Source organism: Tarenaya hassleriana, unplaced genomic scaffold (assembly GCF_000463585.1).
Source record: "Tarenaya hassleriana unplaced genomic scaffold, ASM46358v1 Cleome25, whole genome shotgun sequence".
Classification (NCBI taxonomy): Eukaryota; Viridiplantae; Streptophyta; class Magnoliopsida; order Brassicales; family Cleomaceae; genus Tarenaya; species Tarenaya hassleriana.
The window spans coordinates 1,804,249-1,819,087 of NW_010965775.1; the positions used below are offsets into that span (position 1 = coordinate 1,804,249).

Genomic DNA, 14,839 nt, shown 5'->3' on the forward strand with positions numbered 1-14,839 from the left:
TTTTTTTTTTTTTTTTATATTTTAGATATATATATATATATATATATATATATATATATATATATATATAAAAGAAAATATATTCGATCATTTTCTAAATCATACTCGATTTTATATTCCCAAATCAAAATATATGATCGATATTAATCTTTTTTTCCTCCATCAAAACGTGGTGGATAATCCGTGCTTTTAACGTGAATTTATATGTAATTTTTATTTTTAAAAATTTTAATTACAACTCATCGTGCTTCTCATCTATTTGAGATTTGCGGATATAAAGGGAAAAAAATCCAAATATATTCGCAAAGGCAAAAAGGGCTACTACGTGTTAATACATAGACCATAAAACAAACATAATTTTTTCTATTATTAAAACGTGTTAAAATCTAAAAGATTCCAAAACTTTTCAATAATTTCATGCAAAATTCGGATCTTTTTAAAAAATTATGGACTGATTGACGAGATTAAAAATGTCATCGGATTAAAATACATGCAAAATTATAATTAAAAACGTAGAGAAAAGGTTTATCATGTATGTGCATATATATATGGACATACGAGATTATAATAAGAAAACATAAACATGTACAATGGTTATGTTCTCCACTCGATCAAATAGTACCTACCTTCCTTGTATTTTATTTTATTTTTTGCTTTTCGGAATCTGATTCTCTTCGGAAGCCCACCACCACCATGATGCCCTTTGCCCAAGGATTCAAGAATGGTTTTGGGTCCATTTCTTGTTCCTTTCCTTCATTTTCTTGGATGCCAAACAAAGCCAAGAAAACCAACGAAAGACACATAGCACGCGCCTCCAAATTGTGGCTATGTTAGAATAAGGTTGACAAGGGAATTTAGTGAATCATCCAAACCAAATAAGAGGGCACAGAAGAAAAAAAATCATGGGTTTTAAATCAAAAGAAGAAACAGAGCATCGCTTAAACCTTGGCCACATAAGCCATGCTACCCAAAAAGAGAAATTGTAGAAACAAGTTGATGGGCCACTTCCCTGTGCTTCTGCCTAACAAAAACTCACTTGCCCTTTGCAAATACATACATATATACATACATATATATATATATGTATATATGTATATGTTAGCCAAAACATATTGACTTGCCTTTCTTAAGAACTGAGAGAGAAAGGGAGGGGGGGACCCAATGCCCCTCTCCTATATCCCATTTTTCTTCAATACCCATCTGATGCATCAAAATCCCTGTTTCAGCAGAGGAAAATCCTGAACATTAGCAAAAGAAGAGCCAAGAACATAGTTTCAAGAGATATTAAGTGTATTTGATTCATAGAACCTGTGACAAAATTTGCGGAATCACGCGTTAGTTTTCCATTCAATGAAATAACGTATATATTCACATGGAAGATTAACTCGAATCGGGAGACTAAACAAGGTTATCAAATCCTAATCCTATTAAGAGACTATATTGTTCATGTGTATCTATGAATATGTATATATCTCTAACAGAGCAATGTACCATCTTGTGTATCCAAAGTTATCAGATGAATCATATTCCTCCTCGCTGTATTCATCTTCATATTCATAGTTGTAGTTCTCATAGAACTGCGGAAATATTCAGGGGGGGAAAATCCGTGGCAGCCATGAAACAGAGCGGTAATGTTTTGTTGGTAATGTAAAAAAAAAATTCACAGACCTTGTCGAATTTTCCAACCATGCTTGAATCAGCCTCGTCGTCTACCTGCATATGGTCCACCTTATTTTTCAGCAGAGTAGACAACCTTAAACTTTGCATTGTATAAAAGGGAAATCGGAAGAATGCAGTTATAATGAATACCACCCCGAAACAGGGCGATTACGCTTAACCAATAAGTCATATATGTGGGCGAGATACAGAATTTTTTAAGAAAAAAACAAAGCTAGATGTATCAAAAACTACATTTAAGCCAATGTAATAAGGACTTATAGTTTAAATCGGCAACTATAAACACAACCAGATCACGATATTCCTTGTTCGTCAAACAAAGCTGCAGATGCTTTAGCTCGTAAAAGAATACGGTCAGAGCAAACAACAGAGTAATCGGGCGAATCACGTTCATAAAACCGATAAAGCCAAGGTTTTTAAAGCCTTAGCTTATGGTTCTTAGATTACCTTATAACTACTTTTGGATTCATCGTCTAATCTCCTGAGGTAAGCAGAGTTCACCTCCGCAGCTTCAATAAAAAACGGTTCTTTCCTCTGAAAAGGCACAAGAGCGGAAATGTTAAATCAGCCTATGTCAGTGACGCTTCTTGAAACTTTGATTGCGAAAAATGGGATCCAAAGGACCAAAACATACGAAAAAAAACAACAAAAATATCAGGAAAAACTAGACAAGAATCTAGTGGATAAGGTAAAAATATGCCTAACTCATCACATTAGTTAATATCTCTAATACAAGTTGAGGATTCAAGCTGTAATCTTAATGATACCTCTGCCGGCATTGTCTTCCATATCTCGAAACACTTTCGGTTAGCATCAACCAAGCTTCCTCCAAAATATTTCCTAAAACCTTCCCTACAGAGCGGAGAAGAGACAATGGAAAATCACCACTAACCTCATAGTCATCTGAAAATCACCACTAACATCACAAGTTTTGCCACATAAGACCCTCCAATCCACTTTCCATCTTCATTTTCCCACACTTTCTCAGCAACCAATCAAATATCCCACAAACCCAAGACATCACACTGAACCATCATCGCCTTATACTTGAGAAAACCCAAAACAAAAAACATACTGAAAATGGAAGATTTTTGTAAGAAACAGTACACAAAGCAAACAAAAGCCGATCTGGGTTGGTCATCGAGGCCAGTGATTTGATTCACAGCATCTGTTTTGTTCGTCGCAGATGAAATGCCCTTGAATCTCTTCACTTCCGTTCTCTTCTCTCCACACTCGTGCATATCAAACAGAGCAACGGCGACCGTAACACCACACTCATCGCTGCAACATGACGTAAGCTGATAACATCACAAATCGACAAACCCGAAATCTAGATTGCATGAACCCTAAATCCAATCAATGGCAACAAGATGGAATATAAAAAAATCATAAAAACCATTTTTCATAGGCGCTTCCATCGGCAGCACGACGAGGCGCTAGAACCCTTTTCCGGGCTCTCGGACGAGGAGCCATTAAAGCATCTCCTTTCAAGCTCTGCGATACTTTACCACTTCAATCGAAGAAATAAGAAAGGATCAAGGAAACGATTGCTGATTTTATGGTTACATAAACTTCCATGTTTGTGCGCCAGACTGGAATCGCATTGCCTACGTGGCATGTTTAGCGCATTTTAGCAAAGAGCGAGTCCATGCTAAAATGCGCTGATCAGATAAAAAGGCGCGGGACAAATTGGCGCGTGACGGGAACTTATAATTTTTTACCGCGACTATAGCCAATCATATGGTGACACGTAATATCCATGCCCTAGTGAAAATTAATATCGGAAGAACAAGCTGACAAAAATCTAAATCCGTACTCAATTAATAAAAAAACGCCATGGAAACAGAAAATGCGACAAAAGAAAAAGAAAAAGAAAATCAATTTATTTTCCGTCATCTAAATTCGGAACAGAGAGAACTCATTCATTCCTCGTATTTTCCGATATATATATATTTTTGTTTCTTCTATAAGGTAAATAATTTAGATCTCATTTAACTTCAAATCAGGAAATACACACTTCAACCCAAAGATACAAAAAAAACAGACACTTTTAAGTAACCAGATTCCGACAGCGACAAATCTTTAGATCATGCATGTTCCAAGATCTCCGGCGAACACCAAATCTTATTCTCCCCCGAAACACAAAACACCCAATAACAAACCGACACGTGGACGTAGAGATCTACTTAGTTAAGCCTCCTGCAATTCCTCCTGATCTCACCGCTATTACCGGTCAACGGACTAATATCACCCATCTTGATCATCGCCGCCACGAAATCGGAATTAAATGTCGCCGGATTGCTGCTGTAAGTACGGACGATCGAATCAGTGGAGCCGCCATTGAAGAGCTCTTGGTCGGAATGAAGAAGACCCCTCTGAGCCATGAGGTTCTTGAAGTAGTCGTTGTTGAAATTCGCCGGCGTCTGAATATCTAACGGAGCTAGGTTTCCGTCGCCGGAGCCAGCGGTTCTTGGACAGGTCTGCTGACGTGTCGTTGCGAAGGCACTGTTGATGTTCGTCTCGTTGTAGATTCTCGTTCTGAATGACGTGCAACGAGCTTGTCCGATCGTGTGCCCTCCTGAAAATAATTTAACCAATTTGGTTATAAATCAATTTAATATTTATTGGCTAAATCTATGGCTTTTATGTCGGTGTTATGGATTTGACGGTTCTAGAAGTGGACCGTCTTGTACTTTCAAAATTCTAAATCCGATGGATTTCGGGTTATGAAGTGAACTAGTATAATGAAGTATGAACACAACTATAATAACCGTTGAAAGAATCATAGATTTGAATATGAAGAAGAATTAAGGAAAAGAAACGGACCAGAGAGGGCGACCATGTCTCTGGTCGAGAGTCCGACATTGCCGAAACTACTAATGAGTTGACTCAGACTCGAAGTGGGTGCCGGGATGTTGCTGTTGGCCCCTGATTGACTCGCTGTTCTTGCGTCTCTTCTCCCAAGTTTCACATTCCAATTAGGCCCTCCAAGCTGAAATTCCCATAACAAAAATCACATCTTTTTTCGGGTTTATAATCGAAATCTCCAAGTTTGATCATATATACGTATAGAATGGACTTACCAGTACAACTCCATCTCTAGCGGCAACGGCGAGGATATCGGCACAAGAAACGACTCCAGGACAAGCTCTCTCCACGGCGGTCTTGATGTTATCGATGACATCGAACCCTCGAGCAGAGTTGCGGTTAGGGTTAGCGTTTTTCTCTCCCGTGAAGTTCGACGTGTCGTCTAGTAGAATCGAGCCATCGCATCCCTATATACGTACATATGTACGATGAATATCGAATACATATACATATGCCAAGTTGGAAAATCCGAACATGTTTCTTGGGACACTTACATTGACGAAGCAATCGTGGAAGAAGAGGCGGAGGATGGAGGCACCGGCCCGTGCCTCGCGGTTCACGGCGGACTGCATGGCCGATCGCACGGTGGAGAGGAGGTTAGGACATGAACTCGAGTAGAAATTGGTCGTGAGTTGTGCTTCAACGGTGTAGTTATTACCGTTAAGAACTAAGGATGTTAAGACAAGAACAAAGGCGATAAGAATGTGTTTAGAAGCCATTGTCGCAATAGAACAGTAGTGTAATATTCTTTTTATATGAGGAATGCGTGTTTTGTGGGTTTGGATGCTAAGTGCAAAGGGACTTAGGGTTTATATAGAGACGTGAAGAGGGAGATAAAGTGAAAGACAGGTGACCTAACGCGTTGAATTTTCTTAATTTTTTTTTTATGATTTATAAGATTTTATTGATTATGCATGGGAATGCTTTTGCAATTTTCCACGTCGTAATAAAGTGAATAAATCAAAGCTTTGATTAGATCACACCTTGTGCATGAAAGCTTCCATGTCGGAAACAGTTTGAAAAATGCTACTCTTCCATGGCAATTCTGTTAATAGACGGTGAACTGAAATTTCAAAAAAAAAAAAACCCAAGAAATATGACAGGTTTAGGGCCTTTTTAGTATTCCATTTGATATATATATATATATATATATATGATTTGTATCTTGCCACATTATAACCTAAATTTCTTAACGCTAAGCCATGTATGTGTATTTTAAAGATATCGAGTTTGAAATCATAGATTTTTTTCAGTAACCAAATATCCTAAATCGAGATTCGATCTAATTTTGGGATCAATTTGGAATATACACCATTTTTCTAACTTTATAATTTGAACTCAGAACGAAACATACACTTTGAACTCTCGTTTTATCCCTTGATCTATCCAAATTAGAATTTTGAAATATTAGTTAATTAAACTTAAAAGACTTAATATTTTAAATTTTATAATATATTAATATAAGTTTTTTCTAGAGCTTTAGAACTACGTATATAGATATATATGGATGGATCGATCTATTTTTTTTGTATCACGTGTCTATAGTACTATTGAAATTAAGTTTGTTTATTTAAATCATTTCGTATAAAATAAAAAAAATAGTGTTAATTTTATCTTTATATTTTAATAAAATTAAAACAATATCTTCCTATTTTAATATCAAATAATGATGTACATATGTGAGATATTATTGGTACCGAATATTATTAATGAACAATAATGATAAATGTATGAGACATTGCATGAAAAACATGACTCAGAGTCAGAGTTATCGATTTGACTTTGCATGAAAAAAGAATCAATAAAAAAAAAATATTTGGAACGCGTTTTACTTTGGCAAAAAAGGACCAAAAGGTTTTTTTTTTTTTTTTTGTCATTGTCACTCACTCTGGTATTTGGCTGTCTGTTGGTGGATGTATCATGTATTTGCCAAAATCAAAAGGTTTATTTTTTCCTTCTCATTCGTAAATATTATAAAATAACCGAGGTAAATCATATTTTGAATATACAAAATCGAATAATATAATCGTTTCAAAATGAATTCTATCTAAGAAGTAAAAACCAGTTAGATATGATTTTTTAAAAATCAAATTAAACGAAATTTAACCAAATACAAATCAAATAACAATCAATTAATAAATTTGTTTTTAAAAATGATATTTTATAAAAACTAAACTAAAACTAATTATTTTGAGCCGAAAAAATAGTATAGAAACCAAAGGGGTTACATGTTGATTTCAACACATACCTTCCCTAAATGTGACCATGTGACTCATATATTTCGAAATATAATGTGATTACATATTTGATTTTTTTTGTCATAATATTAAATTTATAATATTTTAATCAAAGGATTAGTAAGATAGACAAAGGATGAAACATAATGAATCAGTGTGATCACCATAAATGTAACGTTATGATTAATATGACCAAGATGTGACCTGATTATATTTCTAGTCATATAGATCATATTTGAAAAAATGATATGTGTTGAAGTCAAAACAGCAAATAGAGAATATTTTTGATATAATGTCAATAATAAATTTATAATATCGAAATAAAAGAATCTGAAAACAATATAATCAAAGGATAATCCAAACTATATATATTCGAATATCACAAATATACACGTAGACGTACCAAAAATGTCACCTAATACAGTTATAGGATGTTAGATAAGCCAAACACCAGTTTCTAACGAACATAAAAATGAAAAATAAAAATAGAAAACATAAATTGTAGTTTGTTAGGAGAGGTCCAAAATTCGTCAAGAATTGTGGCTCATGTAATTAATTAACGATTAGAAATTTACACCAACCCTTTGATTTTTGCGGTAGATTGGTCCGTCTTATTCTATTATTGACATCTACTCACCTAGCCATGTATAAATAATATTAAATTTTAAATTAAATTAAATAAAAATAATAATAAAATTATTATGAATTATATATTCGATAAAACTAAATTAATTTAATTTATATTTATCATATTACTCGCAAAATATATTAATATTCTTTATCAGATGTAAGACAATTTTGTTAAACAATTTTGAGATTATATATAATTTTATAACAAAAATGTCTCGATGCGGTTTTTTGGGCCGCCGCTGTAATTTTATTTTTTAAGTTGGGAGAAGAAATTGAGACAAGCGCTAAGGTGGCGAATTAGGTTAATACTCGACCCTGACCCCGACCCCGACCGCGAACCCGATCACTTCCCAGTAGGTCACTCATCCTTCCACTACTCCAACTCAATCCTCATTAACCCTGGAGTTCCAATTGACCATCATCCAACTGCTCCAAATTAAACTTCTGATATCATATAATATTAATATATATACATATATAAATATATAAATATATATATATATATATTTGTTATGTGTATGTATATGATTAATAGATATATATATATAAGAAACAGTACACAAAGCAAACAAAAGCCGATCTGGGTTGGTCATCGAGGCCAGTGATTTGATTCACAGCATCTGTTTTGTTCGTCGCAGATGAAATGCCCTTGAATCTCTTCACTTCCGTTCTCTTCTCTCCACACTCGTGCATATCAAACAGAGCAACGGCGACCGTAACACCACACTCATCGCTGCAACATGACGTAAGCTGATAACATCACAAATCGACAAACCCGAAATCTAGATTGCATGAACCCTAAATCCAATCAATGGCAACAAGATGGAATATAAAAAAATCATAAAAACCATTTTTCATAGGCGCTTCCATCGGCAGCACGACGAGGCGCTAGAACCCTTTTCCGGGCTCTCGGACGAGGAGCCATTAAAGCATCTCCTTTCAAGCTCTGCGATACTTTACCACTTCAATCGAAGAAATAAGAAAGGATCAAGGAAACGATTGCTGATTTTATGGTTACATAAACTTCCATGTTTGTGCGCCAGACTGGAATCGCATTGCCTACGTGGCATGTTTAGCGCATTTTAGCAAAGAGCGAGTCCATGCTAAAATGCGCTGATCAGATAAAAAGGCGCGGGACAAATTGGCGCGTGACGGGAACTTATAATTTTTTACCGCGACTATAGCCAATCATATGGTGACACGTAATATCCATGCCCTAGTGAAAATTAATATCGGAAGAACAAGCTGACAAAAATCTAAATCCGTACTCAATTAATAAAAAAACGCCATGGAAACAGAAAATGCGACAAAAGATATGTATAAATATAAAATACATGTATTTAAATATATATATATATTTATATATATATGTATATATTAGATTTTTCAATTTATTTTTCAATTAAAATCCAAATTTCCAACCGATATACGTTGGAATTCCGTTGGAATTTTTTTCTAACCAACATCCGTCGGAATTCCGTTGGACATTTCCAACCGATTTTTCCAACGGATATCCGTTGAAAATACCGTTGAAAATTTTCAACCTAATTTTTCAATTGAATACGTTGAAAATTCCGTTAAAAATTTCCAACGGGCATTTCCAACGGATATCCGTTGGAAATTTCAACGGAATTTTAATGGAAATCGCCGTTGAAAATCGTTGAAAATCCGTTGGAAAATTTCTAACAGACAAATCCGTTGGAATTCGATGATTTTTTTGTAGTGCGAGAGTGGGTAGAGGGATATATGGCCATGGAAAATTTAAATTTATATATGGTGTTTTTGTACTATTTACTGTGGATTCTTCACAATATTAAGATTATATATCTTGTTTATAAACTTAATAATTTTGTTAATTTAAATTGATTTGATTATTGATAATATATAACAACAAAAACATTGTCATACAATTTCACTATTTTCTTTGTTTTATTGTGTTTATCTCATTGTTTTGACACTACTTGATTTTTGACTAATTTAAGTTTATGGACTAACGGCACACACACACATATATAGATAACAAGGATTGAGTCGTATACTCTCTCTCTATATAGACACACACACACACATATATATATATATATATATATATATATATATATAGGGAATAAGGATTGAGTCATATACTTTTACATTACGCGGGTTTTACTTTTACTTAGCAAAGGGAGACACCTTCTACTTGTAGGCTTTCTATAATCATACAAGTGGATAAGGAATCAACCAAAGTCATAAAAAGAAAAGAAGTTCACCGAAAACTTAGATTATTAGATCCCTTCTTCTATCTTGATTTCACACTTCTTTTGAAAAAAAAAAAAAGAGAAAATAATTATCAATTTCAAATTTAAGATATAGAATCCTTCATATGATAATCCAAAAAGTAAGCTTCTAGATTAGATTATCTTACAAAAAAAAGTATATTAATATTTGAATCAAGCACCATATTAAAGGTTTTAGTATTATCATTTTTTATACCCATATACGAGTCTTTATTTATTGCAAAATGAATTTCTTGAAGTACATGTGGTGGTCTAACGTATACACACGATAATTCAAATACGTATAAAAACATCATGTCATTTTGCAATAAAAATACGATGGATTCAACACATCAATTGGTTAGAAACTCCATCTCGTCGCATCTTACTATGACCTTCAAGTGCATCGATTATAACATTATGTTAATTTACTTTGGTCGTTTTACATCTAAGATATTTATATAATATGGTTTCTCTTTTTAGTCAAGGTGGGGGGAAATGCATAACGGAACCTAAAGAGAAAGAGACCCAATTTTAGAATGGCTTAAATTAATTAATTAAGCACCATCGGATTTGATTTCTATCAATATTATATAAATTAAGAAAATGTATCTATAGTCAAATATTTTTTTTTAAAAAAATAAAGGGTCTAAAAAAGAGTAATTAATTGCTTCAAAGAAAAACTAATCACTTTTGCACTGTAGATTGAAGATTCTCTTTGATTTATTCATCACGAGACATTGCCAAAAGACAATAATTAGGGAGATTGATTCAGTCAACGTCACCCAATTAATTGCATGGGTGATGATCATATGAAAATGATAAATAATTATATATGGATACAAATAATACAAATCATGATTTGATTAGATTAATCGGTTGATTTTTTTTAATAAGATAACACAAGAAAAATTGTGATTTAGAAAGAAATGTGTAACCATTATTGTGGGAGTACAAAGTATTCCATTATAACTCAATCTCGATAGTTCAACCAGTAAAACGGGGAGGTATTCACATGGTTTCTCTCCGGCTCTGGGATTAGTCTGGATCTCGATCCATATACCCGGTTACCAAAAAAAAAATATTCCATCATAGTATCATCTATATATATATATATATATATATAAAGAAAATTGTGATTTGATAATCAGAAAATTACCATATTTCGGTAGAAAATACTCATATTTGGACCCTACATGCATATCATATAATTATTTGTCATAACGTAAAAGCAAACTATTTTTTTTTTAAATGTAAGGTTGCTGAAGTCTTAAGATTCGTAAAGCGAAATACAACTTAGAGCATCTTCAAGACTTTCACATTTCCAAATCCATCCTCCGAGTCAACCATTACAAAGTCTTTGATTGAATAGCATGATTTTTTAAAATATTTATTTTGAATATAAATTGACAAATTTTGGCCATATGTTATTGTATATTGCTATCAACACTTTGGTGGGGTGGTTGGGGGAAAACATGAAGCTTCTACATTCTCCTTTAGTGTCTTTACTCGAATATCACATCACTTATTTCCAAGACTAATTACAATATATAAATATTAAAAAACAAAACAAAATCTAAATATTAGGTATTATCATTATAATCTTCTCCAATATTTTCTATATCCATTATTATAGATATACTTATTCCAAAAAATTGTGTGCATGCAATGCAATGTTTTTTTATGAATATTTAAAATTTATTGTAATAGATTTTATAAATTTGTAAGTTTTATAAGTTTCGGTTGCGGATATGGGAATGGACAATGGACATGTTGACATATGGACCGCCCAACACAAAATTTCGGTTACATTAATGTTTAGTCCGGCCCAATTATTCAGGCACGGGTTTAGCTAATTGGGCCTGTAATGGGCCTAAGATTATTTTTCACGCTTGTCGGCAGATAATTTATTTTCGGAATAAACAAATAAAAGGAGAAAAAAATATTATTAACAAATAGAGAATTAAGAAATGGATTTAATTTGGACAAATATGGCGGCCAAGTTGTCAGGAAGAACTCTTGTTTTTACCACTTCAAAATCGAATCAGATTACGTGTTTCTTCCTCCTTCGCCAACAGTCGTCTTCGTCCCTTCTTTTACTTTTATTCCACCATTCATGAATCATTAGGTTGTCAAAAGCTTCGATCTTTAGTAGCGCTATCCGTCAAATTCGCAGCTGATTTCAGCCACGAAACCCTCTATTTCTTTCTGGGTTTCCTTCGTACAATCTTCTGTGTAGTTGCAGCTGATCGGATTTCGGGATGTGTTTGTTCCATCGAGTTTTGAATTCGAAATCGCCCAATTGGGTCTGATCGCCTTTTCGACGTTTTCTGTGGAAAAAAGCTGAAGAAGCTTCGTTGGCAAGTAGAATCTTTCCCTTTAATCTCTTTCTATGCTCCTTCTTAATGGGTTATATGCTTTGCCCCCCACTGTGTTTGCTTTAAAGCATGTGACTTTGAGTAGCTTTGCTTGAGAAAAGATCTGCTTTTCCTGCTGCAAGAATGCATTCGTCTTGTGATGGGAACGAAAAAGCCGAGATTCAGGAACCCGTTGATGGAAAAGCTAGGGTTTCATATCCTCTCGATGTTTCGACATCTCGAAGGACTCTGATTAGTGATGGAAACCCTAGGAGATGGTCTGCTGGTTCGTTGCCTGATGTTTCTAGTAGGATTAAGCTTCTGAAATTCGGTTCACCGTCTGCTAAGTTCAAGAGAATTGCAGAGCAGAGGGATGAGGTTTCACGTTCAGTGACCTGCTCAAGTAGCCACAACTTCAGGGAAAGAATCAGTGGCGTGTTTTCCCGAAAAATCGAGTGGGTTTCCTTGATGAAGATGTGCAAGCAATGGCTTAGGAACCCAATTAACATTGCCCTTTTCATATGGATCTTGGTGGTTGCTGTGTCTGGTGCCATTCTGTTCATGGTCATGACCGGTATGTTGAATCGGGCTTTGCCCAAGAAATCTCAGAGAGATACTTGGTTCGAAGTTAACAACCAAATCCTCAACGCATTGTTCACTCTGATGTGTTTGTACCAGCACCCGAAGAGATTCTACCACCTCGTACTTCTGTGTAGGTGGAAACCCGATGATGTTTCAAGACTTAGGAAGATATACTGCAAGAACGGAACTTACAAACCGAACGAATGGGCGCATATGATGGTTGTTGTCATTTTACTTCATGTGAACTGTTTTGCTCAGTACGCGCTCTGTGGTCTTAACTTGGGTTATAGAAGATCCCAGAGGCCTGCCATAGGAGTAGCCGTTTGTATCTCCACTGCCATAGCCGCTCCTGCAGTTGCAGGTTTGTACACTATCCTTAGTCCGCTCGGGAAGGAATATGATTCGCATGTAGATGAGGAAAACCAAGTCCAGAGCACAGAAGTCTCGGTTAACCTCAGGTTAAAATCTCTCGAGAGGAGATATTCGTTTGCTTCTACCGATGATGAGAGAGCTCCTGTGAGTAATCCTCGGTGGAATGGTGGAATTCTTGACATATGGGAAGATATTTCCTTGGCTTATCTCTCTCTTTTCTGCACCTGTTGTGTCTTTGGTTGGAACATGGAGAGGCTCGGGTTTGGCAACATGTACGTTCACATCGCGACGTTTATCCTCTTCTGTAGCGCCCCTTTCTTTATATTCATATTGGCTGCAGTTAATATCGACAACGAGATGGTGAGGGAGGCACTAGGGTTTACTGGAATACTTCTGTGTTTGTTCGGTTTGCTCTATGGTGGATTTTGGAGAACCCAGATGAGGAAAAGGTTCAAGTTACCGAGTTACAACTTCTGTTTCGGTAAATCCACATTGTCTGATTGTACACTCTGGTTCTGCTGTTGCTGGTGCTCTCTTGCCCAGGAAGTTCGAACGGCTAATTCCTACGAGGTAGTGGAAGATAAATTTTGCCAAAGACGTGGACAGAACGGTAATTTGCCTCCAGTATCCCCTTTGCCTCGTGAAGACGGAGTGTTTGATCCTAGGAACATTACCACGGCTAGCATCTCTATTCCCCCGAGGAACATTACCACGGCTAGCTCTCCCAGCCCGAGCAGGTTTTGGAGAGAATCTCAAAGCCCGAATGCTCAGATCTCGACGATAAAGGGAGATTCTCTTGAGAAAGGTGGAAAGGACGGGGCTCTGACTCCGCCTTCTCCCCTGTGCATACACAGAGAAAGCTAGTAAGACCCGGAAAATCATATGAACACTCTTTTTCATCTGGCGGGTATGGATTCGTTGAAATGGAAACCTTGGATCTTGATACAATCTTGTTTCTGAGTTTTTCTTTTTGGATTTCAAACGCCTTATTTCACTCAACATGGCTTCTTTTCTGGTTTTTGTGAATTCAGTTTCTCGTGTGAGTTGAGTTACCATTTATGTCTCCCTTCTTTAATATGTACATTCTCGGATACCAGTGTTCAAACTTGTCTGAACATCATCATCATCATCATCATCATCTACATTGTTGGAAAGAGGGAAGAAAATGGGTGATGATGTTATGGTACAAAATGGGTCAGTGTCGTTGGGCTGAAGCAGACATGTAGAAGAAGAAGAAGAAGAAGAAGCAGAGATCGTTTGGTTCTTGAGTAATCTTCTTCTGCTAAACATGTCTGCTGTCTTCTTGTTCTTGTTCCCATGCCCCTCTCTCTCTCTCTCTCTCTCTCTCTCTCTCTCTGGGTTTGGTCATTGCAGCTTCTTAAGCATCTCAGGTTCTTCTTTCTGTCTCATGCTTCTCCTCCATATTTAATTGCATTTAAAAAAAAAATTCTTGTCTTTATTATTAATCCGCCTAATTTCACTAGTATTATTTTAGAAACATCTTTAAGGTGATTTACCACTGAATTAATCTGTTGAGATTAAATAATCGCTATAAATTCTTCAAGTTGATTTTAATTTTCTTTTCATAAATTCATGAATCTATTAATACATGTCACGTCAATGTGGGTCTTTTTCGTGGAAATCGATTTTTCATCCTTTGTCCATTAGTGTGCAATAATTACAATTTAATTATCTAAGAGAGAAATGAGCAATTAGTGTGGTGTGGTGGCCATCGTTATCAAATTATTATCTAAAAATTAATGTCGAATTAAAACCCCAAATTCCTGACTAACCAAATCTGGTTGATTATACCACTGAAATAGTTTGGAATGTTTAGCGATTACGGAATTTTATTTTAGAA

The 14,839-nt window shown here is 35.3% G+C and overlaps 3 protein-coding genes across 6 annotated transcripts; 1 reads left to right on the forward strand and 2 right to left on the reverse strand.

Annotated features, from left to right (window-relative positions):
- Window positions 1–464: 464 nt before the first annotated feature.
- On the reverse strand, window positions 465–3,204 carry LOC104816520 (high mobility group B protein 7). 4 transcript variants are annotated; one of them, XR_772298.1, is made up of 8 exons: window positions 3,074–3,204; window positions 2,785–2,958; window positions 2,445–2,529; window positions 2,125–2,211; window positions 1,669–1,713; window positions 1,492–1,577; window positions 1,122–1,217; window positions 465–825 (listed from the first exon to the last, which is right to left on the reverse strand). XR_772298.1 is itself a non-coding variant. In XM_010545387.1 (7 exons), exons 1-7 carry the CDS (start codon window positions 3,148–3,150, stop codon window positions 1,190–1,192), a joined length of 582 nt encoding a protein of 193 aa, XP_010543689.1. In that variant the 5' UTR covers window positions 3,151–3,204; the 3' UTR covers window positions 465–1,189. The 4 variants fall into 4 exon arrangements, 3 of the variants coding, with proteins under 3 accessions (XP_010543689.1, XP_010543690.1, XP_010543688.1); XM_010545387.1 differs by having other exon boundaries at window positions 465–1,217; XM_010545388.1 differs by lacking the exon at window positions 1,492–1,577 and having other exon boundaries at window positions 465–1,217.
- Window positions 3,205–3,644: 440 nt separating this feature from the next.
- LOC104816519 (peroxidase 52) lies at window positions 3,645–5,322 on the reverse strand. Its single transcript, XM_010545385.1, has 4 exons — window positions 5,040–5,322; window positions 4,761–4,952; window positions 4,504–4,669; window positions 3,645–4,255 (listed from the first exon to the last, which is right to left on the reverse strand). The coding sequence occupies exons 1-4, from the start codon at window positions 5,262–5,264 to the stop codon at window positions 3,864–3,866; spliced, it is 975 nt and encodes a 324-aa protein (XP_010543687.1). The 5' UTR covers window positions 5,265–5,322; the 3' UTR covers window positions 3,645–3,863.
- Window positions 5,323–11,669: 6,347 nt separating this feature from the next.
- LOC104816522 lies at window positions 11,670–14,378 on the forward strand. Its single transcript, XM_010545389.2, has one exon. It carries the CDS (start codon window positions 12,169–12,171, stop codon window positions 13,840–13,842), a length of 1,674 nt encoding a protein of 557 aa, XP_010543691.1. The 5' UTR covers window positions 11,670–12,168; the 3' UTR covers window positions 13,843–14,378.
- Window positions 14,379–14,839: the final 461 nt, after the last annotated feature.

Excerpts from the sequence above, each read along its gene's own strand:
- LOC104816520 (XM_010545386.1), bottom strand. The coding sequence starts at position 3,150 with ATGGCTCCTCGTCCGAGAGCCCGGAAAAGGGTTCTAGCGCCTCGTCGT. Across the intron at positions 1,714-2,124 it reads AATCCAAAAGTAGTTATAAG|GTAGACGACGAGGCTGATTC; the intron begins GTAATCTAAGAA and ends GACCATATGCAG. Across the intron at positions 1,578-1,668 it reads TGGTTGGAAAATTCGACAAG|TTCTATGAGAACTACAACTA; the intron begins GTCTGTGAATTT and ends ATATTTCCGCAG.
- LOC104816519 (XM_010545385.1), bottom strand. The coding sequence starts at position 5,264 with ATGGCTTCTAAACACATTCTTATCGCCTTTGTTCTTGTCTTAACATCC. Across the intron at positions 4,670-4,760 it reads CTAGAGATGGAGTTGTACTG|CTTGGAGGGCCTAATTGGAA; the intron begins GTAAGTCCATTC and ends TGGGAATTTCAG. Across the intron at positions 4,256-4,503 it reads AGACATGGTCGCCCTCTCTG|GAGGGCACACGATCGGACAA; the intron begins GTCCGTTTCTTT and ends AATTATTTTCAG.
- LOC104816522 (XM_010545389.2), top strand. The coding sequence starts at position 12,169 with ATGCATTCGTCTTGTGATGGGAACGAAAAAGCCGAGATTCAGGAACCC.